Source organism: Otolemur garnettii, unplaced genomic scaffold, assembly GCF_000181295.1.
Source record: "Otolemur garnettii isolate 467f Iridium unplaced genomic scaffold, OtoGar3 scaffold00236, whole genome shotgun sequence".
Classification (NCBI taxonomy): domain Eukaryota; kingdom Metazoa; phylum Chordata; class Mammalia; order Primates; family Galagidae; genus Otolemur; species Otolemur garnettii.
The window spans coordinates 844,155-870,725 of NW_003852631.1; the positions used below are offsets into that span (position 1 = coordinate 844,155).

At 45.1% G+C, this 26,571-nt stretch overlaps 1 protein-coding gene across 1 annotated transcript; it reads left to right on the forward strand.

Moving 5' to 3' along the window:
* MINDY4B (MINDY family member 4B) lies at window positions 1-26,571 on the forward strand. The gene is made up of 10 exons (XM_023508276.1): window positions 1-12; window positions 1,906-2,025; window positions 2,974-3,065; window positions 5,799-5,964; window positions 6,822-6,887; window positions 12,203-12,273; window positions 14,447-14,519; window positions 15,104-15,265; window positions 24,455-24,635; window positions 26,429-26,571. The coding sequence occupies exons 1-10, from the start codon at window positions 1-3 to the stop codon at window positions 26,569-26,571; spliced, it is 1,086 nt and encodes a 361-aa protein (XP_023364044.1).

The window sequence follows — 26,571 nt, forward strand, 5'->3', positions numbered from 1 at the left end:
ATGAAGCCCAAGGTACTGTCTGGTCCTTCCACTTTCCTTCCTGCCCTTTGGCTCCAAGTCCAAAAGGACTGGACCCACTGTTCCAGTCACTCTAAACTGCTTACTCCTTGTTCCAGGACACAAGATCTTTCTCTCTGTCTGGGCTGCCCACTATTACAGCAAGGGGCTATTTTGTGGTCTGTCCCAGAGTGTGGGATGTGTGCCTCTGCTGAAACATGGGGTGCCTTTAGGGATGTGGCATTAAGTACCATAGTACATGTCACTGAGTCAGCTGGTCAGAAAGTTATCTGCTTCTCTAACGGGTCAGGGATGAAGACTCAGTACACATCCAGGCCTCTTTCATGCTTCTTACCTTCTTTTAAATTATTAAGAGTGCAGGGCTCAGTCAGAGCTTTCCCAGGCAAGAGTTTCTAGCTGTAATTCATGACATTGTTTTATTTTCATTATTTTTAAAATCATGAATGGCAAAAGTTTTTTTTTTTAGAGACAGTCTCACTTTGTTGCCCTTGGTAGAGTGCCGTGGTGTCACAGCTCACAGCAACCTCCAGCTCTTGGGCTTAGACAATTCTCTTACCTCAGCCTCTGGAGTAGCTGGGACTATAGGCACCTGCCACAATGCCCGGCTATTTTTGTTGCAGTTGCCACTGCTGTTTTTTAGCTGGCCGGGGCCAGGTTCGAACCCACCAGCCTCGGTATATGGGGCCAGCACCCTACTCACTGAGCCACAGGTGCCACCCAAGAGATTTTGATTTCCATTTAAGGAAGCAATATAAAGTGTCCTTTTAAAATAAAATAAATGTTTTCTAAGTTATAAAATGTGGCCCATGCTAGTGAAAAATATTAGATAATTGATATAAAAAATGATAGAGATCATAAAACGGCACATACGGGCTCACGGTGGGAGAAATGTGAAGACTCTGGGTGCAAATCCCAGCTCGGTTCCTACTAGCTGGGCAACCTATTCTGTTTCACCCTTTCTGGGCTGCTGTTCTCATCTCCGGATAGAGGGTAACAGCAGCACCTTCTTCTCAGAATTAAATTAACGTAACGAATGTAGAGCACCCGTCCCAGTGCCTGGACACCAGGTACTGGTGAAAATGCTCATCAAGCTGGACACCATTTACCAGCCTGCTGCAGCCACCTCTCCCGTGAAGGCTTCCTGAGTACTTCAATAGGAGTCCTCTTTCCTCTCTCTGTTCTCCAATGACACTTCATATACTTGTCTTATGCAATGTCACCCCTTCTATTTTGTACATAGTTTTGGACGTATCTATATCCCACACAGGCTGAGCACGTGCTAAATGATTAATAAGTCTTCAATTATGAATGGATTCCCTCTTGTTGTTTTATTTTTCTCTCATGTGTTTGGTTTATAAGGATCTGTTCTCTTTTCTCTGGGAAGCCCTAAAGGGTCCTCTCAAATCTCAGTGTGCCATAGAGTATCCAAAAGTATCTGAGGAGAGGTCCTGGTACAAGAGAACAGAGAGTGTTCATTGGTGTCATTTAAGTCGCTGCTGCACTCAGGCTGGAAACATGAGGTCCTGTCCATTCTTCATCTGCGAAGCAAGAGAGAAAAACCCAGAGGTGGAAGAAGGAGGGGTTGCAGAGTTGTGGATACGGGGAAGAGGCAGGGGAACAGGGGGCATCGCGTGGTGGACTGCAGAGGCGTGGCTGTCGATGGACAGCAAGACACCAGGGACAGAGATTAATCGGGGTCAACTGGTGTAGGACTCACACACCCAGCCTTTAGGACAATACGTCCTAAGCAGACCTGGTGGGAGCCTTCTGCCCAGGTCTCCACATGAGTAAAGCTGAGGGCTAGAGTAACATGCAAACCCAAATGCATGAGGCGTGTGTCCAGGAAGAATTACCTTTGACTGGATCGTGTATTTCCCCTCTTTTCAGAAGCTGCGACGGGTCCTCTTTGGAAATACAGACTATGTCTTCAACTATACCTGGAGAAAGGCCCATTTCAGGTTCCATGATCCTTTTTCTGAACTGGCTTTTGCTTTGGAAGTGGGAAAGGTAACAGTGTGTAATTTTATTTATTTATTTATTTATTTTAGACAGAGTCTCACTGTGTCGCCCTTGGTAGAGTGCTGTGGTGTCACAGCTCACGGCAACCTCAACTCTTGGGCTCAAGCCTCAGCTTCCCTAGTAGCTGGAACTATAGGCACCCGCCACAACACCTGGCTATTTTTTTAGAGATGGGATCTTGCTTTGGCTCAGGCTGGTCTTGAACTCCTGAGCTCTAAGCAATCCATCTGCCTCGGCCCCCTGGAGTGCTAGGATTATAGGTGTGAGCCACACTCCCAGCTACGGTTTGTAATTTTAAAAAGCGAATTCCATGTCCCTTATCCATGTTTCCTTCCTCCCACACCCCTGGTGTGCGTGTTTTCATTATAATCATAAGTAGAGACATATATCTATTATAAAGTTTAACTTTAAATGATAATAGACAAACACACTAAGTTGAAATAAAGTCTTAAACTCCTGTTTCATCCCACCCCCTCTGAATTCTAGCTTCCCTGCCTCTTTTCTCCATGTTTTAAGCATCCCTGAGGGTGACAAAAGGCAGGAGATCTAGGAACTTCCTTCTGGTTTTATCTGAAATATCAGTAATGCATGTCATTGATCACTAGTCACATCTAAATTTCCAGGGCTAGTCAACTAGCTCTTACCTCCTACCAATCTACAAGTCCGATGTGAAGCAGGGGCATGGAGATGGCAGGACGGAGTATGCCACATATCCCCAGGCTCCACCAAGAAGCTAAGACAGGGAAGAGTGGCACTCTTAGGGTACAGCGTCCCTTCACTAAGCCCTGGGAGCACCAGGAGGGAACAGGCTGCAGAGAAAGTAGATTGCAGCATCCACTTCTAAGAGTGCCCTTCTGTGATATTGGCCTCAGTGGTTTCATGACAACTGACCAGCTCTCGGCCTTCACACCTCACTGCTCACCCTCCCCGTTTCAGGGAGGTGCCCGAAGCGTTCAGATGGCTGTGCAAGGATTCATTATTAAATACTTGCTGTTTACCAGGAAGGGAAAGGACTGTAACTTTCACAGGTAAGAGGATGGTGGGAAGGACTTGGAAGAGTTAACCTGTTTCACTAGCACCTTTCTATTCTAAATAATCACCACTGAAAAATTCAAGTTGCCTCAGGAAGGAATCTGCCTCCCAGGGCGAAAGCGGCTCTGTCCCAGAGGCGAGGCTGGACTTTGCCTCTGGGGAGGGCTCTGCTGGAGTCACTGTCATGGCAGTGGCAGGGATGATGCTGACAGCTTTATGCTCTACTCAGCCCACACTGTCAGGCAGAATTAAGCACCATGACTCACGCGGGCTTACTCCTCCGTATTTGATGGGACGCCCTAACCTAACAATTCTAAAGAGGAACAAAAAAGATGATTATAAACTAAATAAATCAGGCATCCTCAAACTACGGCCCGTGGGCCACATGCAGCCTGCCTAGGACATTTATCCGGCCTGCCAGGTGTTTTGGCCGCCGCTGCCTGTCCTGCTTAGCAGCCGACTCATCCCGGGGCCCGCAGTCCAGCCCTCCAATGGTCTTAGGGACAGTGAACTGGCCTCCTGTTTAAAAAGTTTGAGGACCCCTGAAATAAATGAAGGATTAGTCCCCCTATTTAGCCAGGCTGACAAGGTATAATGTTTGGTAGTTGCCTATTTTTAAAAATCAGTTCAGATTTATTCAAATTTACTTTATTCTTAGAAGTTAGCAAACCTCTATCACATGCAAAGCCTTATGCTAGATATTTGAGAAAATAAAAATATATCTGCCTTCAGGCAAGAGATGTGATCACCCAAATCAGGAACTAAATGTATAATATATTCCAAGATCATGAATTACCAGGTTCCCTAGAAGCAGAGCCCATGATGGAGATTCTTTATGCAAGTGATTTATCAAAGGAGTGCGCTCAGGAGAAATCTATCAGGGAGAGAGGGAAGCAGGAGAGGGCAGGAGAAGCAGCTGAGGAAGAATGTGGTTTCCAGGATCACCAGCCTGGTGCCACGGGGAGCTCAGGTGCGGAGATTGCCACGGTGGAGCCTGTCCCACCTTCAGATAAGGGAGCAGGGCTTCTGCACCCCCTACTTAGGGAATGGGCATACCCCCAGCACTTCTGGGCAGGGTGGCGCCAATCCTTTGGAGAAGGTTAAAAAGTGGGAGCCACTAGCCCCCATACCCAAAGCAGCCTGGGGACGAGTCCACCATCTGAGTAAATTGGACCCCAGGGAATCCAATGGAACAGGCACACACCCCTGCTAAACGTAGAGCGCTTAGCAGAGCACTGTAGCTGGCACACGCACGCGTGGGGGTGTTCCTGTGGCAAATGTTAAATAAATGCGGAAGAGTCACTGCTCCTGTCGACCTACCTGCCCCTTAGACCTTGCAAAAGAGTTCTGGAGTACCAGGCTCCTTGTTACTCATTTCTGTATCAACACGGTAGATGGATTGAATATATTGTTGCTGAGTTCATTAATAAACTTTTACCATGTTTATAAAGACAACAGTGTCCATGTTAAGTTAGAAAACAAGCAGAGTAAAGGCGTCCTGCATCAAGCCCAGCTCCCACCTCCTGGAATGCAGGGCAGCCCCGGGCATGCTCAGTGCGGGGAGTGGTTGAGAGCAGCTCAGAGCTGAATGGCCCAGCTTCCTTCCAGTCACTGCCCTGTCACCCCATGGGTGAATGACCGAGAAAACTACTTCACCTCTCCGGTCTGTCTTACCTCACCTCTAAAATAGAAGGATACTATTACAGAGGGTGACAAAAAAGTATACGCATTTTTTAAGAAAGAAAAAAACTATACTAAAATTGTAATAGATGTCAAATGTGACTGGAGTGTTACCATTTTAATACAGTTTTTTCCTTTCTTAAAATGTGTATACATTTTGGCTCGGTGCCTGTAACTCTGCAGCTTGGGCGCCAGCCACATACACTGGAGCTGGCGAGTTCAAATCCAGCCCGGGCCTGCCAAACAATGACAACTACAGCCAAAAAGTAGCAGGGCATTGTGACAGGCACCTGTAGTCCCAGTTACTTGGGAGGCTGAGGCGAGAAAATCGCTTAAGCCCTAGAATTTGAGGTTACTGTGAGCTGTGACATCATGGCACTCTACCAAGAGCAGCAAAGTGAAACTCTGTCTCCAAAAAAAACAAAAGTGTGTATACATTTTTTGTCCCCTCTGTATCTACCTCATAGGGACAAGTGAGATGACATGTGTGAAGTACCCAATGCTGGGCTCAGGGAGTGCTAGGCAAGTGTGAGCTACAGATTGTTAAGGTTGATCTGAAGTGGGCCTCTGACAACGTGTAGGGCATGATGAGACCATCTTTAGTGGCCACTAAAAACCCAAGTGAGAATGGCAAGGAGGTGGAAAGTGGAACATATGTTCCGAGGACTGGTCCATCTGGGAAGAGGGTGCAAAATGGAAACCTCAGAGACAAAACTGCAAGAAATATTTGAAGTTGAGCTTGACAAGGGCTTGTTTCATTGGCCTGAAGAGATTGGACTGATCCCTGCTGGAGTTCAGGAGGAAGGACAGTGTTGGGACTCAGCAGAAGTCATCGTGCAGGGTGAGCAGGGCGGGATCACCAAGAGAAATTACACTGTGCAGTGAGGATTCCAGTCGCAATCCCAGCAGAGGACCAGGCCCTCCTGTGAGGGTGGTGGAGGGACCAAACAGAGCCCCCTGTATCCAGGAGGGATCCTCCGAGCAGACGCCCCAGCATGGCGAGGTGACTGCATTCTGAGGCTTTCCTACCCTTGCCTCCTGTGTTGCAGTTTGTGTGAAATAAGCAAGCAGGAGCAGGAGGGAGCCCTGGCCGTGGTGTTAGCTGGCATCCTGTGGGCTGCAGGAGCAGCTCAGAAGGCCACTGTCTGTCTTGTCACTGAGGACACTTATGTTGCCGCTACTCCTGACTACTCCGTGGATGATTTCACTGAGCGGGTAAGTGCACTCCCCACCAGCCTGCCAAATAAGAGGCCAGAAAGCCCTAGCTTCTGTTAGACTTACCATGGAAATGGAGGCAGAGCCCCAATCATGACCCCAATGTGGCCAGAGGCACTCAGGCATCCTCAAACTACGGCCTGCGGGCCACATGCAGCCCACTGAGGACATTTATCCAGCCTGCTGGGTGTTTTTGCCGCCACTGCCTGTCCTGCTTAGCGGCCCGCCAATGGTCTGACGGACAGTGAACTGGCCCCCCGTTTAAAAAGTTTGAGGACCCCTAAGTAATCCATGCAGCCCAAAGGAGCCAAGCAATTGTGAATTGCTCTTTCCAGAATTCACCATGCTCAAGAATGTCCCATACCTGATATCATCATAAACTGTTATGTAAATTGTAGCATACTCTCGTTGTGAGTCCAGAGCCTCGTGAAGCATATATAACTCACACATCTCTTTGCTAGGTTTTGCTAGGACCTATCTTGACCTAGCAAAACGCCACAGCCCCAGTGAAAAATGGGGCCACATGGCAGTCAGTGTGGTAAACTGCATTTCCACATTCACTGTCTTAAAGATCGCTAAATCCTACCTATTAAATAAAAAAACCTCTCTGTGGCTTTGCTGCTCAAGATGTTATATTGATTGAAAACTAAGAAAAGTAGAAGTGCTGCCGGTGGCCAGGCAGCTTTACCCCGTATGTTCCGCATGGCGTTGTGCAAGGTAATATGTCAGTTTTCAGTAATGTGATTTTTGCCATGAAACAAAAAAACCCTCCCTTGAGGTAATAACAGGGAGTTGACATCTCTCAGATGTAACTTTCATCTTTCTTTCCATTTTTCTCTTTTGTCCCTGATTTATAGCTCCAGCTGTTTGAATTTTTAGAGGAAGAAGCCACTGAGAAATTCATCTGTGATCATTTACAGTGTGTAAGTGCTTAAGCCTTGAAATAATTCCTTTATGTCGAAATGATCTCACAGGGATCTTCATTCTTTTATAAAGTCTATTTCTAATGATGCTTGTTAAGAAAACCAGGTCATTTCGAGGGCTAAGGAAGGGCAGAAGGAGAGAATGAGAAGCCCGCCTCTCGCTCCTTACAACCCAGAAAGAAGCCGGATCACACACAGGCCCACTCACAAATGCCTCCTTTTCCTTGGCTAATCAAACCCAGAGGGTAATACTTTAGAGGGCAGATAACAGTATTTCTTTTGTGGCAAGAGAGAAGGTTAAAGTAGTTTTCTCTCACCTAATGGATAAAAAACAAAAATAGGAAAAAAAAAAAAAAACAACTAAGGTCCTCGTCTAAGCTGACAAAATGACCATTGGCCCTGAGTCTGACAGGATGGCTTCTGGCCCTAGAAAGGGAGTCCTATTTAATTTCTTCTCTCAGCACAATTCATACAATGTCTTTCACTGCAACAATTCTCCCTCTCCCCACCCAGGATGGGGCGGGGACAAAGCAGAGGGGCAGGGATGATGGAGAGGAGAAGGTGCTTTTCGAAAGAGTCCTCTGTGTAGAAAGAAATAAAAACTGATTTTCTGAAGAATCAGAAACCTACCGTGTTTCCCCCCAAATAAGACACAGTCTTATATTTATTTTTTCTCAAGAAGACACACTAGGGCTTATTTTCAGGGAATGTCTTATTTGTATTAAATATTATACAACAATCTACATTTATTCAAATACAGTTAAATCATCTTCTTCTGGAACCTGACAGGGGGAGCCGACCTTGGTGGGGCTGGTGCTAGTAATGCATGAACTCCTTTCCCCTAGCCATTTGCATGTGTGCAATAGGATGCCTGCAACAGCGATTACCATGCGCATACTGGCGCAAGTGCAAACAGCTCGGAGAAAGGAGCTATGGCAGATAAAAGGTATTTCAGTCTTCCTTACTGCTCTGCGCAGAAATGCAGGGCATGGCTATGCAGATACACATCGCCACACCCATCACTAGGTCTTATGATCAGGGTAGGGCTTATATTTAACAAATGCATAGAAATCCTGCTAGGGCTTATTTGGGGGGTAGGTCTTATTTGGGGGGTAGGTCTTATTTGGGGGGAAACACGGTCTGACATTAAAGCAGAGGGCAATTAGCTGGATAACCATGAAGCTATCAACTGTAGACCATATAGAGACATGAAATGTGATCAGTGAAACTCACTGTTACTTTTTTTTTCAACAGCTATAAAGGCAAACCTTGGGTGGGAGTTCTCAGCCTCACACTAACTGTATAATCCTGCATAAGCAAGTTAGTTCCTCCAGGCCTACCTTCTCCACTATCTTATAGTTTCATTGTTAGCCTGTGTGATAGGCAAAGGGAGGAATGGTCCAAATTCTGTCCCCAGAACTTGTAAACATGTTACATTACATGGCAAAGGAGAATGCAAGTTGCTAGTCAGTTGACTTTAAAATGAGGAGATGACCCTATATCACCCACGTGGGCCCAGTGTAATCATGAGTGTTCTTAAACGTGCAAAAGGAAGGCAGAAGAAGACATCAGAGTGAGGTGACATGAGAAGAGTGCCACCTGCCTTCACTGGCTTTGATGATGGAAGGAGCGGGCCATGACTCAAGGAATGAGGGCAGGGCCTCTAGCAATTGGGAAGGACAAGAAAGCAAATTCTCTTCCCAGTCCTGTTGACGTCTTGAGTTTAGCCCATTAAGACCCATTTCAGACTTCTGACCTCCAGAAATATAAGATGATAGATTTGTATGATTTCAGGTATTAAATTTGTGGTAATTTGTTACGTCTTTATATGAAACTAATAAAACCTGTATGATAGATTGTAAGTACTGGACATGAAATGCTCAGCTAGAAGGCAGCCTCGGGACTCCTTATTGTGGGCACGACATATTGAGTGCGATTATTCTGATACAGAGGATCCATTTAAGAAATTACCCTTGAAGGAATAATGGGCAAACCTCTCCCTTTCTCCACTTGAAAACTGGGAGAGTCTAATTTAATAGGAAGAACTTCCCACATCCACAAGAAATCCTTAAATGTAGGCACGATTGAGTTCAGAGAATCAGAGTTGAAGCTATCACAGGCGTTCCCAGTCTAAGACCAAGAGTTGAGCTGGAATAAGTAATCAAGGGCATGTGCGGAAGTGGACTCCATGATGCAGGTGGCATAGGTACAAGAGTTGAACATGACCTGAGCCACACTGGGGAGGGCTGCCACCACTGGACTAATGAATGGGAACTTGATGGAATATATGGAGGATGCTGAAAAGATGTATACACATTTTAAGACAGTAAAAAAAACTGTATTAGAATTGTAATACTCGTGTCACAATTGACTTCTGCAATTACAAGAGATGCAAGAAAGATAACAAATGTTATTGTAATACCAACTGTTACAATTTGGCACTGTCTGTATATTTCTTTTGAGGGCATCCCCCCAGCACAGGTTGCACATGTGGATTGGCACCCCATTCAGAACTTTACCAACCCCCACCCCACTATCAAAATCCACCAATCCTATAGCTCACTCCATTCGGTTGGAGATCTCCAGCTAGAGGTCTAAGGGCTGCATGGGGGCAGTAGACATTTTGTTATGGGTTGAATTCTGTTCCCACAAAAAGATAACTGAAGTACCTGTGAACAGGATCTTAATTGAACATAGGGTCTTTGCAGGTATAGTCAAGTTACGATGAGTTCATACTGACTCAAGTGGGCCACAATCAAGTAACTGGTATCTTTATCAGAAGAGGGAAAACACCAACATCTGGACCTCAGACTTCTAGCCTCCACAACTCTGAGGGAAGAAATTCCTATTGTTTTAAGCAATTCAAATTTCCAGTAATTGTTTATGGCAGCTCTAGAAACAAATATACCTACCATATATGATCTTCAGTATTAACCCACACAGTGTGGCTTTTAAAAACTTGAATCAAGGAATGTCAAAAACAACCAGGAAATTTCACATAAAAAATCTAGATTGGGGGCTTTGACCTCCAAAATCTGGAAACCTGGCCATATGGGGCCTATATTCTCACATACTTTCAATTTGCTGACATAGGAGACAGCCACCCCATTAGAACAGTTTTGGGGTAGGCAGAACCTTGTCCACATCCTAAGCTCAGAAGCCTGGAAATACAGTAGTTCCCCCTTCCCTGTGGTTTTGCTCTCTGCTGTTTCACTTACCTAAGGTCAACCACAGTCTAAAAATATCAAGTGGGGCAGCACCTGTAGCTCAGTGGGTATACACGGAGGCTGGCAGGTTCGAACCTGGCCTGGTACAACTGCAACCAAAAAAAAAAAAAATAGCTGGGCATTGTGGCAGGTGCCTGTAGTCCCAACTACTTGGGAGGCTGAGGTCAGAGAATCACTTAAGCCCAAGAGTTTGAGGTTGCCTTGAGCTGTGATGCCACAGCACTCTACCCAGGGCGACAACTTGAGACTCTGTCTCAAAAACAAACAAATAAATAAATAATAAAAATAAAAATATTAAATGGAAAATTCCAGAAATAAACAATATACACTACCCACCGACAACTCACTTAATAATAGCCTTCTTAGTTATTGGATTGACTGCTGGGGTGTTGTGATGCTTTTGTTCCAATAATCTGTGTTTTGCTTAGTAATGACCCTGAAGCGTGAGAGTAGTAATGCTGACATATTGTTATAATTGTTCTATTTTTTATTAGGTTTTGCTATTCATCTCTTATTGTGACTAATCTGTAAGTGAAATTTGATCATAGCTATGTACAAATAGACAAAAACAGAATAAACAAGGTTCAGCGCTATACCTGGTTTCAGGCATCCATGGAGGGTCATGGAACTTTCCCTTGAGGGTAAGGGGACAACTGTATGTTACCTCCCTGGTTACACGGATTTGCAGATGTGAATAAGTAAAAGATCTTGAGATGGGTCAGTGAGCCTGGATGGTCCAGATGGGCCCAACTCATCCTAAGGGTCTTTATGACCCTGCAGGCAGGAGAGTCAGAGAAAGACACAGGACCATAGAGGCAGAAGGAGAAAGGCCATGTGATTGGGGCCGCTAGCCAGAGGGAATGGGGACAGTTTCTAGAAGCTGGAAATGGAATCAATCAGCCCTAAAGCTTCCAGCAGGAACACAGCTTGTGGGCGCTTTGATTTTAGCACCGTGAGACCCCTGTTGGACTTCTAACCTCCCAGACTAGGAGATAATCAATTTGTGTTGCTTAAAGCCACCCGCCTGTAGTACCTTGCTACAGCAGCAGCAGGACACCCGGCGCTCCCCATTTCTCTCACACCCTTGCACACATTCATTTCGGTTCCTGTCTGGTTCCTAGGGCACTGGAATTTGTTCTCCTGCCTAAGGGTCTTGCCCCCTGCCGGGTCACAGATCCATGTAGCAAAATAGACAAATTAATCCATAAAGGAAAAAGCATGTATATCTTAGCAAAACTCCTGATACAATGACTTTTAAAAAGGGGCTTTAACCCTGTGCTCCTGGGAAGCCAGCAGGGAGGCCACTCTCCTTGTCAGCAGGGGAGTATTGACATGAAGCTGAAATAAAGCCAACTACTGAGAGGCCCTGCATGTTGGTTAGGTACTTTAGATTTGATCCTAGAGATCGCCGGGAAGCTTCAGAAAGGTCTAAGCAGAAAAGAAACCCGGCCAAGAAAAGAGAGAAGGAGAAATGCCTTAGAGAGGGGCCAATATTAATTTTGCTGTGGATCTAGCATGTTCCAAGAACCCAGGAAAGTACGACACATTAATTACTTCATTTAACTTTCGCAACAAACTTGGAGGAAAGGTTATTGTTTAACCCATGATTGCAGATGAGATTGAAACTCAGAGAAGTCAGTAAGTAGTAGGACTGGTTTTGAATCTAGGCTTTGTCACTCCAACGCTCTTTCTACAAATGCTCTCTGCTGCCCTGAGTTGAATGGTACTGTGAGGAGGGGAGGCTGGAAAGGGGGTTGGCCCGCCCAGAGCAGCACTGAGGTGGGCTAGGAAAGATACACTACCCCTTAGCTGGGATTTGAAGAGAATCAGGTGGTAGAAGGGCAGGAAAAAAATGATAAATCGAATACCAAGAATGACAGTGCTGTTGGCAGGCATGAAGCAAGGAAGGAGAAGGAGTTTGAGAGGAGGAAGACTCAGGGAAACTAGATAGAGCTCTATTCATTTGGCAGCTAAGGGGAATAAAAAACCCTTGGCTGTAAATCCTTGACTTCATACCCATGGGTACATGTATTTGCATGGCTTTTAAGCAAAGGTGATTTTTTTTTTTTTGACTTGTTTCCCAAATAGTTCAAAGGGGAAGGCAGCCATGGTGTCATCCTTTTTCTATACAGCCTGATCTTCTCCAGAACATTTGAAAGGTAAGTTCTACAAATGTTTGCACAGGTATTTCCTATAGGATTGGACTCATATAAACAATGTGATTGTGTTTGAAAATATTGTCATCTTCATATTGGAAACATGAGTACAGTCTCTGGCCTAGCGGATACCCTTCTGCTAACAGGTCCTTTCCTATAGTTCAAGTCAGCACATTTAACCCTGTGGGCCTGGGAAGCCAGTCAGGGATGTCACTCTCCTGGTTGGCCACATCAATGGGCAAACAGATATCGTTAGTCAAGTTTGCGTCTGCGCTTAGAGGACAGAAGCAGCTTCCTTCCTGTGGTTGTAAATATTGGCAGATGACACTAAAGCTCACAAATGTATATATTTTATTATTTAGATTCACAATAAAATGTATCCTCAAATATTTACTTTGTCTCAGTAAGATACAAAAATCACCATGTGCCTGATGGCATCAGGAAAATAGTGTCCTGGGCCAGGCACAGTGGCTCACGCCTATAATCCTAGTACTCTGGGAGGCCAAGGCAGGTGACCTTTATATCTTGAATTCTGTGCAAAGTATAAAGAAAGGAAGGCGTGGCCGGGCGCAGTGGCTCATGCCTATAATCCTCGCACTCTAGGAGGCCGAGGGTGGATTGTTTGAGACCAGCCTGAGCAAGAGCGAGACCCCATCTCTAAAAATAGCTGGGTGTTGTGGTAGGTGCCTATCATCCCAGCCACTTGGGAGGCTGAGGCGAGAGAATCACTTGAGCACAAGAGTTTGAGGTTGCTGTGAGCTATGACACCAAGGGTGACAAAGTGAGACTCTGTTTCAAAAAAATAAAATAAAAACAAAAAGAAGGGAAGATGTGGCTCTGGCCTCCTGCACATTCCTTCCTGTCTGGGAAAGGCAAGTGGTTAACATAAAATTGCCAGGCAAGTTCTGCAATGCCAAACGAGGCGTACAAACGGTAAGTCTTAGTGGATTCCAGAAGAAAAAGGCTTCCCTGCAGACAGAGTAGTCAGCGAAAGCTTCAGGAAAGAAATAGACTTTCTTCTGGGCCCGGAAAGAAAGACAACATTTTGAGAGTCAAAGAAAGAGATAGCGAGCTCTCGGGAGGAATTGCAAAGCCTAAAGCAGGGTTCCCTAACCTTGTCATTTATGTAGCACTGTCACATTGCTGTGGTCTATGTTACCATTTGCTTAAAACAGCTTTCTTTAAATCAACACACATTTAAATATCAACCTCGTCCTAAACATTAATATCTTTTATAATATATTGTATATAAAATATAATATCATGTGCTATCTAAAGATAAAACCTATTAATGCATCACTATTAAACTTGTAAAATCTTCTTATCTATACCCCCCTGAAATCATACCATCCTTTGGGAAACATTGCCCTAAGCTGTATCTGGGCATGATTAACCCACATCTGTAAGTCTCATTCACAGAAGGGCATGACCTCCAGACCTGTGAATATATTCATTCAAGAACATATACAGCTCACATACCAGTACTCAGCACGTCCCTCTGGGTGACAACAGGAGTCACATCCAACCTTGACTCTATATTGTCAAGGGTAAGACCCTGGCCCCTGACATAACAGTGGAGGTGACCCTTCTGCAGCCAAGGCATGGTCTCAGCAGCCGCGCTGCTGGTTTTCATCTGTTCAGCCTTGCCTTGGGCCAGCACTCTAAGGTGGGGTCATGTGTCACCACCCTGAGCCAAGCATTCCTTGTCACCTAGAGCAAACACCTTCTCTGCTGAGCCCAGCAGCCATGCAAAGCACATACACTGGGATTCTTTTTCTTTTTTTAAAATTTGGGGTTCATATAATGGTACTTACAATTAGGTTATATCGTTTGTGTTTGTTAGGTAACGCCAGAGTTGTAGTTGACTCCTCCACTCAGAAGTGTGCCGTACACCCCTTCATTGTACCTGTTAGGACACATCAGGATTCTAATGTAACTTCTCCCTGCTCCCACATCACTCGGCAGCTCTCCCCCCACTTGCACCCACAGATTCCCAGTGACCTCTGTAGCCCAGTCCCAGGGGGTCTCCCCATGACAGATGGAACCGTGCAAGGTGCTTAGGCAGGACAGTGCCCATGAGGACCACGCACTGCTGTGTTGTGTCAGGGCTGGAGGGAGGAGAGGACTCAGGCTTCCAGCCTGGCCATGGTCTCTGATGGCTTCCCCTCCTCTGCAGGCTTCAAAAGGACCTAGACGTCACCACCACACATCTGTTACGACCAAGTGCTGGAGGCTTCTTGTGTACGCAGGTGGGTTGGGAGACTTGGCCTTCCTACTATCGAATCCAAATTAGGCTTGTTTTCTAATTAAGTGTATTCTCTCCTTAAGGACATGTTATCTTTGAAAGACTAAAAAGATGAATCTGAATTGTGTCAGAATATCCACTTTCCAATTTGTGTAACAGTCCTTCCTTGTTTACCTCTGAGAGCCCTACATCCCTGCGATTCTAGAAACATCAGAAAATACCTTGAAAGGGCCCACCAGGAATCCCTAATAACTGGGGGGAAATGCTGATAAAAGCTATGCAGACATCTTAGCTTTCTGCTTCTTAAATCACAGCCATGGAAACCAATGTTTAAAAGAAGGGTGAAGGGAGGAAGGCCAGTAAGATCAGAGTGGGGGACACAGGGAACGCTGGGGTGAGGTTCAAGGAGAAAGTCACTGAACAATGGCTTTAACTCTCCCAAATGTTTAGGACATAATATATTAGTATAGAATTCCAGAATTATATACAGAATAATTTCAGTAAAAATACTCATTTTTTAAAGAAAACAAAAATTAAGTCCTTTCATTGCTAACTGAAACATAGATATTTGTAAAATATGCCATCCAGGCAGTTCTGAACATGATTTTAACTGGAAGGGCAAGTCCCAATGTCTTCAACGGCTGCGAGAAAGGACAGTCTCAGGAAACTTTGCACGGAGTCCTGACCCGCAGTGACATTGGCTATTTGCAGTGGGGCAAGGACACTTCGGAAGATGACAGACTGTCCCAGGTGAGTGTGTTCCGACCCTCAGCCACGCTACCAGAATGTCAGCGTTTTAGCATTTTTTAAGTCCCCTATTAAGATAAGTAAAACCCGAGCCTACCTTTCCCTTTACTGCCTTCCTGCAAGCCTCCTTCCCACCACGCACGGGGACACGAGGGCTCTAAATGGAAATATCTGTCTCTCTGCTTTGCGTTCTCTTTAACGTGGTTTTATGTCTATAGGGTACAGCTAATATAAATAATACATTTTTAAAAGTCTGTAGCCATATTTGATGGCATATAGTGGGACATGAGGGAAAAAAAACAAACTCTGTTTGAAATGTGCTTTAAGAGAAGGCCAGCCTTTGCCCCCAGACCACCTTCTCCGAAATAAATCCTGCTGGCAGTGGGAGGATGTCCTCCCAATCTTTTATTTATACCAATGAATGCACGTAGTCTACATATTATCCCAAGCTTTATGGAAAAAACACTGAATAAAAAAGGGAGGCCCGACTTGTGAAACTGCTGTCAAAAAGCTTTCAAGCTCAAGGGGTTCACGACCTCCGGCAACTAGAAAGTAGACCGCCCTGTTGAAAAGCACAATGGGAGAACTAAATAGACGTGATTCTGCAAAAACAAATAGGAGAGAGAGTGGGGAAGCAAACAGACCCCGCCCGGACCACAAGGCAAATCTGCTTCTGTGATATTTTTCACGAAAAGTTGCATCCTAAAACCTAGGAAGGCGAGGCAGATTCTACTAAAAAGCAACACTTCTCTGGAGTGGTTGTAAAAGGAAAAGGATGTAATTCAATAGGCTGGGGGGTGTAAAAACCCCAGACGTTCAGGTCCCAACCTCTTCTGACCACTGGCAACAGACAAGGCCTCCCTACTTCGCACCTGTCCTGTTCTCTGGCTCTCCCGCTTCCAGCTCAAAATGCCTTCTAGGTTTACAGGATTTCACATTTCACAAGGTACCGTCACCCTTCTCAAGATACCTTCACGTAATATCGTCATCTGACTTTCCCCCTCCTCTGTGTTATCCAGGAGATCAGCAACACATACATACCATGTGTGCCTGGTGGCATCCGTAAAATAGTGTCTTGGGCCAGGTGCAGTGGCCTATAATCCTAGCACTCTGGGAGACCGAGGGGGGAGGATTGCTTAAGCTCAGGAGTTTGAGATCAGCTTAAGCAAGAGTGAGATCCTGTCTTTATGAAAAATAGAAAAAAAAAATTAGCTAAGCCTTGCAGTGGGCGCCTGTAGTCCCAGCTACTGAGGAGGCTGAGGCAGGAGGATCACTTGAACCCAGGAGTCTGAGGTTGCTGTGAGTGAGGCTGATATCAACCACAGCCCTCTAGTCTTGGCAACAGAGAGACAGTCTGTCTCAAAAAAAAAAAAAAAGGAAAATCAAGTCTTGACTATAGGAGAACTGGCACATTTTGTGTACAAATAACGTTTTAAAGTTTATTACTTGAGTTTGCAATTTTGACCCATCATAGAAAAGTGAGAAGTGATAAGGTAGGAGTCAAAGAAATAAAGTCAATCCTGTTTCCCTGGAGTTACTCTTTTCAGAAACACTTCTTTCTCTTTCTCTTACATCTTTATGACTTATTCCAATCTCCTGAAACCTACTATTCTCACTTACCATGAATATCGTCACATGTTGACAGATATATGACCTTTATTGTATTTAACGGATGCAAAGAGTCCCTCCGTGTGAACGGGAAAGCCTGTACTTTGAATACACCATGGACAAAGAATGGACTGGTTATTGTTATAAAATTCCTAATCCCTTTTACAGATAACTGAGGAATTTATCTTATGTAACGAAGAGAGAAACTAAGCCAGAAATACTTAGGAGAGGCATATATTTCATTGTACATAATTTTTATAGTTTTCTTTCAACAATGCATGGTCACTTGGTATCTATGGTCTAACATCCTTATGTGTCACAGCCCGATAATATGCCGAGACTCATTCTGGAAATAAATGGAGGGGTATACTCTAGAAAAATGGAGCAAGTTTCAGGGGTAGGGACACAAAAATGACAACAGTAATTTTGGAGTTTTGTCTGTTATCACAAAAACTCTTTCACGGTGCTACTTCACTAGATCCTCACTATAAACTGGAAAGACCGATCCAGTCGGTAATTCATGAGCTTTGCCCCTTCTCTGCCACCTCTGCAGTGACCTCCTTCATGTTTTCCTTTAAATCAACTGATTTAAAATTTGGTTCTAACCTTTTCTGCAGCAGTATATATATATATATATAAGCCATGGGCTTGATGTGCTAGCTGCTTTTCTCCTTGATAGATATTTAAATAATAAATAAGTGCCTGTTTTTTAAAGTGCGTTCTCTGGGCCACCCACTTTCATGGCACAAGCCGCCAATAAGCCTGCACACTTCTTGGAAACCTGCTGTAATGGTGCTGACGTTCCACAGCACATGCAAAGTCACCCTGGCCTGGGAATCAGCAGACTTGGTGGGTGGCCTCACCGGGCCACTCAATGTGTGTCTTGCACAAGTTGTACCCTCTCCACGCCCGTTTCCTCATCTACAAACTAGGTATACCCATGTACACCTGCCCCACAACCTGAGGAGCAAAGGAAGTCGCCAATGTCAAAGCTCATGGGAAAGACAGAAAGTCCTCTAGACACGGGAGACTTTGTAACAGAGATGACAAGGAGTAACTTCATAGTACTTTATTCAGCCGTGTTCATTTGGCATCATGAAGCTCTGTGACCAAACACAAAGGTGAGTCATACCTGGACTGATACCATAACCCGGGACACACTGATTACCGTAGGAAGGTTACAGGCAATAAATCCACGAGCGCAGTGATGTCAGCCCTGGCTGCACAGTGAAGTCACCGGGAGCGGGTTATGAACGATTACTGCTCAGCTCCCTCCCCGCTCCCGCTCAGCTCCCTTCCTGAGCGTGAGGCCTGTGCAGTCAAACAAGGCCCCAGACTTAAAGGGCTCCACACCTGGTTTAATGCTCCGGTGTCTTGAGTCACTACCTTGAAATTGTTCATAATTTTTGAACGAGGGCCCTTGCATTTTCTGTTTGCACTGGGACCCACAAATTATGTAGCAGGTTATGACCGAAGACGGTTTTATTTGGTGTGGGGAACCCCTGGATATCTGAAATTGTTAAAGCCCCGGTGAATGTAATGTACGGCAAGGATTAGAAACTTCTTTCAAAGCAGAACTTCTAACCTCGATACTGCTGACATTTTGGGCTGGGTGATTCTTTGTTGTGGGGACTGTCCTGTGTGCCCTAGGCTGTTGGAAAGCATCCCTGCCCCCTCTACCTTCCAGATGACAAAGCCACTGCCCCCAGTATGACAATCTAAACTGTCTCCAGATATTTCCTGATGTTCCCTGGGGGACAAAATAGCCCTTACTTGAGAACCGCTGCTCTGCAGGAAGGAAAAGAAGAAACCTCTTTGGGATTTCTCTGATTAAAGCCACGGTGTGCCAAACTGGGCCACTGGCTATTTCAACCGAACTTACAAGAAAGAAGGTTATCTTCTCGCAGTCAGCATCAGACAGGTGGTCAGCTTTCAACATTTGCAAAGCTTAGGAAACAGGTTTCAGGCTTCATCTTAAATTAGCATTAAACAGGTGTTTATGAAATAGCTACTAAGTTGCTCTGAGAAAAGGGACTGTATCCACCAGAACAAGAGACAGAGAGAGCACCCCCCAGAGAGTCAAGACCTCGCAGGGAGTTGGCGCTACTATTTTCTCTGGATCACATTTCTTTCCATACAAGTCAGCTCAGACTAATAGAGGTGCCAAACCGTGCTCTGCAGAAAATTACCTGCAAAGCCTAAAATACCCTCCAGTGATAAAGTGGATATTTGCTGGGACGTTAAAGTCAGACATGAGGCCAGAGGACAAGGTAAAAAGTAAGAGCTTTCCTGCTGGGAAGAGGCAAAATGTATCCAACAACAGGACCACCTTCCAAATGTGTGTTCACGCAGGGAAGTCGGGCACAGGATGGAGACTCCTGGGTTAGCTTTGAAGTCTACATAGAAATCAGCTCCACGGTGCTTCCATCTTCCAAAAAACAACTAAGGTGACTTTTTATCCTTTTTTCCTGGACTCAGCATTCTCTCCCCCAGGGATGTGCCTGTGAATCCTGCCCTCCGTGAAAATTGCCTGAAATTGTACACTAATGGCTCGAAACCCCGAGGATGTTTGTTATGTCATCTCTGTCGTGCACTTAGAGTGTGGTTTCAAAAAGAAAAAATGTATCACAGATCAAATACAGGTTGGCAGGTAGTTTTCCTACTTGAACTCCTGAGATAGCTGAGTATGTTAGATGGATGCATATGGAGGGGATTTCCCTGAAGGCACGTTTTGATTCTTTCAATATCAGTTCATTGTTTTGGGATAAAAGCCATTCCTAATTCATATACGGGTATGTTATTCAAATACTTTCATACACACATGTGTGTGTTTCTCACCATTGCTGGCAGATGGTAATTAACAGACACCCATGTGAAGCTTATTTATTTCAGTGCTGATGACCCCGTGCATGCATGTGCCAGCCCCTCTGTCAGCCACATGTGACCATACCTTATTTCATTCCATCCTCCACTTCCACTCCAAGTTGTACAGTGTTACTATAAGTCCAATGTCCGTTGCCTGGTCATTCATTTTGGAGATGAGAAGAGCCAGGCTGAAGGACATATAGGAACTTACGCAAAGCCACCAGCTAGGCAAGCGTCAGATCCAGGGTTGTGAACCCAGTCCCTTCAACATTCAGCGCTCACCTTCCATCCACTGCGCCCTGCTGCCTGCCATCATCATCTTTGTTTTCTAACGAAGGAGTAAACCATAAATGCCAGTTCTTGGAATTGTATTCTATCATCAGTGCTTTCATAATCTATTGTATATAGATATCGATTTATATTAGTGCATATCAATAGGTACACTGACGTTGGACTATCATACTTAGATGTTGACAAATCACCGTGAGGTTTTTAATGCACGACAGTCGTGCTCAACAAGCCACAAGTTCCCCTGCTGACTTCTAGGTTAAAGCAGGTATGAGTTTGTGTTGACCGTGAGTTACAGGTACTCGGGGTGTGTACCCTGTCAGCTGGTGCTTGCCCTCCTTTACCTCCTGGTTTGGCAGATTGCATCCGTCAGGTGTAAGGAAATCCTCAGCTCTAGGAGGACAAGTGCAGTGTACTCAGAAACAGGCTCCCCAGAGACCACCTGGCTGCACTGCCGTGTGCCCAGGAGTCTAGCATTTCAACATATCCTAGCAAACAATGGAAACACCTTGCAGAACAGAAGTTTGCTTGAGAAAGGACAGGATGGGGTTCTAGGACAGTGCTGTGAGTATCACTGGACTGAAGACTCCCAGAAGCCACTGCCCTTTCCTTCTTGCTCTAAGGCCTGATGATTCTTCTCAGGACCCTTGAAAGTGCCAACTATGTATATGAGTGTTTTATGGGTATTTAGTGGCTCTGCCCAGGATCGGTATGACAAAGGAGACGATATGTATATAAGGATAATACAGATCTAATATAAGAAAGATTTCAGAGTTCCAAAGGAAACCAACATGCTGCCTGACAGCTCAAGGTGAAAGCCATCCCAATGCTGCCTCTATCTTCCCTAAGCAAATCTCTTCTTGCTCTGCAATAAAACTGCAGAGATTGCAGAAACACACATCTTTCAGTCCCAATGTTACAGCCCAGTGGGTGATATTTAAAAAAAAATAGATAGAGTTCTCATTAGATGGCATGTCAAGACCCCCCCAACCCCCCGAGCCCACCAGACTCACGATTCCTGCAGGACACAGCCAGCTACTCACAAGATGAGACACTATTTTGAAGCTTCCCTGTTCCTTTTCTATTTGAAGGTACAGGTTTGAGTGTGAGGTTCCAATACCTAAGTGAGAACATAAAGCAGTTTGAGTCTAACACCATCTGGAAAGCCTTGGGAGGTTCACATTATCTTCACACCTGCCACTGAGAAGAAAAATCAACTCTGATGTTTAGAAGGGACAGAAGCCATTTAGGTCTTGCCAGAATCACTCCCACGGCAGGCTTGGCAGTGCACACCACCATCCCGGTTGCTCCTCCTTCCGTCTGTACCTTTTCCCTTTAGAGAGTCGGATAGGAAGAAATCTCACCGTAAAAGTACCAAGGCACCTCTACGCACTGCACTCTGCCACCAAGTCACGGAGGCAGCGCCCTGCAAACACGAACCGATTTGTCTTTACAGCATACCTGCAAACTCAGTGAAAGAAGTTACATCAAGTCTGTATTCCAGGTGGCAAAGATGAGCGCCAAGCCATTAACAGTTATGCACAGGAATTGTCACCAGGAATCAGCAAATACAGCACACTGTATCCAACACCTTTCTCCTGTTCAGATGATCAGCCAGGGGCCTGGGGACTTGCAACATCAAACTCATTATGCAAAGGCACATCCTGAGCACCATTGCTCTAGAAGCATGAAAAAAGAATTATGTGGACTCAATTTTCACCCTCTAGTATGTTGCAGGTGCCCATCCTCCATCCCATCCTTGTAATTTTACATTGGCTTAAATGACATATGCTATGAAAGGCTTGCTCACTGCATGTAATGCTGAAACTATTGGGCTTATTACACAATGAGTGAACTTAAGGAGAAAGGTATTTTATTTATAGAACCACTGTATCGCAATTTAATTTCCTTTTTACCATGGCAACATGAGGCAACATGCACAAATTCAGCATTGGTGGAATCTCACCAATAAAACATATTTAGAACCTTGCGTCGGGAGGAGGGTAGTAAATTGTGTCTATCCAAAAGCAGTACAAATGCTTTAAATGAAAAATTCCAGCCACTGCTTATATGATATCCCAAGATAAGAGGGGGATGGGATATCTGGCTGGATTCGATTGGTGCTTTGTTGTGATTCTACAGGGCACACATTCATCCAGATGTGTTCCCAGCTGTAATCTTAAGGCTGGCCTCTTAGAGTTAATACCCAGTGGGCCCTGGCAGTCATGCATGACATTCCCTTAGTGCCAGAATCTCTCCAAAGCAAGCAAGAAAAAAAAAAGGAAACTATTGCATTATGGCACAAAGTAACACTTGTGGGGTATCAGCACCTGCCACCAGAGGGTCAGTGCCAGCTGAATTTCACCTACATTAAAAGTATTCAGTGAAATAATGTCCTATGGGTATATATTCTATCCCATCCACCCAGACATCATTTACAGGGACTTTGATTAATTTAAAATTGACCAGACTACCCTCTGAAATTCAAACAGAATGACATGTTGTTATTATTATTATTATTTGAGACAGAGTCTCAAGCTGTCACTCTGGGTAGAGTACTGTGGTGTTACACCTCACAGCAACCTCAAACTCTTGGGCTTAAGCGATTCTCTTGCATCAGCCGCCCAAGTAGTTGGGACTACAGGTGCCTGCCACAACGCCTGGCTATTTTTTGTTGCAGTTGTCATTGTTGTGTAACTGGCCCAGGCCGGGTTCGAACCTGCCAGCCTTGTATATGTGGCTGCGCCGTAACCACTGTTCTACGGGCGCCAAGCCATAATGACATGTTATTACAAACAGTCTTCAATGTCATTAATTTATCTGAGTTTTTCAACCTTAATAATTCCGTGTCACCCTGCCTATCATATTTTGATCATCTATGTATAATCTCAGTACAGAAGGGGGCCACAGCAAGCAGTCCTGAGACAGAGAGTGCTGGCAACTAACTCATGCAGGGTGACAAAGTTATTTGGAACTTAGAGGTAGATGCTTGGAATTTAAACCCCTGGGGCTGCTTCAGTGGCACATCCTCTGTGTCTAATTCAGATGTAGCTGCTGGGCAGACTTGCCATGTGAGATGCTTCCAGTCCACTCGCCAAGAGGGACTGATTCCGCTGTGAGTGGACAGGTCAAGCCTCACTCACTGTGAGCAGTGGGGTGAGTGGGGGGGACTCATCTCGCACCTTTTTCTAAACTACCAACCAAAGCTGAGGTCATTTCCTTTAAGCACAGTGACAAAATTTTTGTATGGCAGCTAAAAGTAAAACGCTTAAAAACTAAAGCATCTCTGATTCACCCACTCGCCCACAACTAAAGAGTCTGAACTGAGGAAAACAAAGAGATTTGAATGGGACTATTGAGCAATCAGAATGTCAAGTTATTGGGCTTTAATACTCGGGTTTATAAAACACGTGATAATTTCTCAAAGCGGGATTTCCCACCAACAGAATGGACTCAGAAGAAACACAGAAGGGCAACGTCGGCTCCTTCAGTTAGAGGAAGGAGGCGGAGCGAGGGCCCTAGTAACTCTCCTGGGCATGACGTGGAAATCGTGGGTTTTTTCATGCAGCTCGTGTGTATCTCTTCGAGTAGAAAAAAATTTGTCTTAATGAATTTTGATGGAAATCTTTTTTAAAAACTATGTGCTTCCTTGCCTCTCTAAACAAAACAATGGGTATCAATTGCAGAAATTAACTATAATATCATGACCCCTTCAGGGGCTACTGAAGTGTGCAGGGCCACTGTCCCTTCACTGCAGGGCAGCCCCAGGGTGGTGGTTTGTGAATCTGATTTACTGTCCATAAGAAGGAAAGCCTCAATTGACAGTCACCTGGAAAAACAAATAAGGGGCTTGAAATAGTAATATTCGATGGAGTGCATAGTATTAAATAGCACCCTCTAAGAACATCTCAGAACCGTTACCCTGTAGATATAGGTGTGTAAGTGTGATATGTGCGTGATTCCCCTCATTTTCCAGAAGTTTTTCTTCTGTATTAAAATGGCTGGTGTTTCTAGAAGTCTGACCACCCCCTGCTCTGAATGAAATTTTGTCTTATCTCGAGAACAGGAGCAAATACACTAACCCACCACCAAGACAGAATGGGAATTCTCTTATTCTACCCCACATTTAATTTCACTTTATCTGCTTACGAGCATTCTTTTCTAAGCTGTCCCAGAGGCCACTAAAAATGTTTTTAAATGTAATTTTTTAACAGAAAAGGTGCAGCATCGCCAGTGTGCCAGATCATTGATAAATGCAAATTCATTCATGATGAAACCTTCGTTTCGGATCTGACTCTAAGTGCAGTGTCCTGCACAGCTACAAGTGCGACGAGAGGCCTCGGCGCTGCTTTCTGGTCATGAGGCTGTGTCAGCATCTGTCGCACGGAGGTGAAATCCGTGTATTCATCTGCATTCCCCTCTCCCCTCCAGGTGGGCAGCATGCTCAAGACTCCCAAATGGCCCGTTTGGCTGTGCAACATCAATGGAAATTACAGCGTCCTTTTTTGCACAAACAGGCAGCTCTTGTCAGACTGGAAAATGGAGCGTCTCTTTGATCTGTGCTTTTACAGCGGCCAGCCCTGGCAGAAAAAGCCTGTGCATCTTACAATAGGTGAGTGTCTCAGACCCCAAGCGCTGTGTACTTTAATGTCCTCAAAGAGCCGTGGCTGCCGGTGTTTAACAACTGTGTGGATACTCACGCCAGCCTTGCAGGAAAACACTCAGGCTCAGCTTCCGGAACAAAACACATGCATGGAGCCCACGGGCCAAGCCTGAGCATTGCAGTGTGGGGATTCTAAACCTGCTTACATGGTGGGCAGGGCTGGGAATCAGCCGGAGGAGCAGAGGGCTTTCAGGTAAGAGAAGAAACGAAAGGTAAGAGTCAAGTTTCCAGAAAGCTTTCTGCAAGGCCTTTCATCTTTGAGCATGAGATAGTGAATAACCGAGGAAAGAGTTGGAAAAATAAAGGGGAGAAAGACTCCAATTGGCTAATTCCATCCCCCAACCAAACACCAGATGACCACCCAGTGACATAAGTAACCAAAGCAATAGTGCATTTCTGTTCAAATTGGTTCAAGACACATGTTTGAGGGCCTACTATGTGCAGACACCCTGAGCTGGGCACTGAGAAGACGAGGATGAGTAAGGGGCCGTCCCAGCAAACCGGGAGGCTCCAGTCCATGGGAGATGCAGAAAACCAAATAAGTCCTCTCATTGCACCATACTCCTTTTGTTTTAAGACAGGGTCTCACTCTGTCACCTGGCTAGAATGCAATGGCATCATCACAGCTCACTGCAACCTCAAACTCCTGGGCTCAGGTGATCCTCCTGCCTCAGCTTCCCGAGTAACTAGAACTACAAGGGCGTGCTACCATATGCAGCTAATTTCTGAACTTTTTGTAGAAATGGAGTCTTGTTGTGCTTCTCAGGCTGATCTCAACTCCTAGCCTCAAGGGATCCTTTTGCCTTGGCCTCCCAAAGTGCTAGGATTACAGGTGGGAGCTGCCGTGCCTGGTCATAATCATACTTACTCGGAAAAAAGACTAACCTTAAGATGTCTTTAAACATTGGGGGCACGGAACAGGTATTAAAAGGGGACAGACTGGGAGTTTGTCCACAGTAGCCCTGGCTCAGTTTAAGGCGACTTGCTCAGGTCTAACTCTTCACGTTCAACATCCCAGACCTGGCATTAAGTAATCGCCCGTTATCGTCACCCCATGTGGACAAGTATCTCAGCAACTATATTATCTGTGCAGCCCCCACTTCTTTTCTTTAATTATGACAAACACACATTAGCTAATTTATTTCAGTGTGACACTGACAGTATGCTCTTGAAATATATCATTTCTACTTTAACTTTTTTTTTTGAGGAAAACATCCTTTCTTTATCAGCACACAAATATCATACACATTCTGTTGTGGACTCTGAGCAGCCCATAATATATAGTTAGTAATTGAGTAAATGAGGCTTGGGGATAGATGTTAGGTACCTTTTCAAAAGTCACCTGGCTTCTATGGAAGAGGCAAATCCAGACTCTGAACCCAGTTCTTGAATAGCCCCCTAGGATGCCCCACCCTCTACTCGGAATGCAAACGTTCACCTAGAAGCACAGACAAGCACTGAGCTTTGCCTTTTGCTGTGTTTTCCAGCAATATCCAGTTACCTACTCCTAGTTCAACTTACCAATGTTAACCTCCCAAAATATACAATGATTCAGGTTACAAGTAACTTACTCCGTATGGGGCATTTGACATCCCATCTCCCGGAATCCCCCTCGTCTTAACCTGTTGTAGGAGCACACCTTGTGGAGCCCAGCTCCTGGCCACCTACCCGCTCATCCTTCTCACTTTCTCCAGAATGGCACCTGCAGGCTTGGGTCTAAATCCTGGCTGTTTCCTCCTCAGATACTCACTCCCATCCCTGGGAAAGGCACCAACAGGAAGATACACACGGAGGAGGAAGACGGTTCTCTCCGGTGGAGATGACGATCAGAACCAAATGGAAAGAGGCCACCATCAACTGGGATGGAACTGTTCCCTTTTTCTAA

Excerpts from the sequence above, each read along its gene's own strand:
- MINDY4B (XM_023508276.1), top strand. Across the intron at positions 5,965-6,821 it reads TGGATGATTTCACTGAGCGG|CTCCAGCTGTTTGAATTTTT; the intron begins GTAAGTGCACTC and ends CCTGATTTATAG. Across the intron at positions 12,274-14,446 it reads TTCTCCAGAACATTTGAAAG|GCTTCAAAAGGACCTAGACG; the intron begins GTAAGTTCTACA and ends CCTCCTCTGCAG.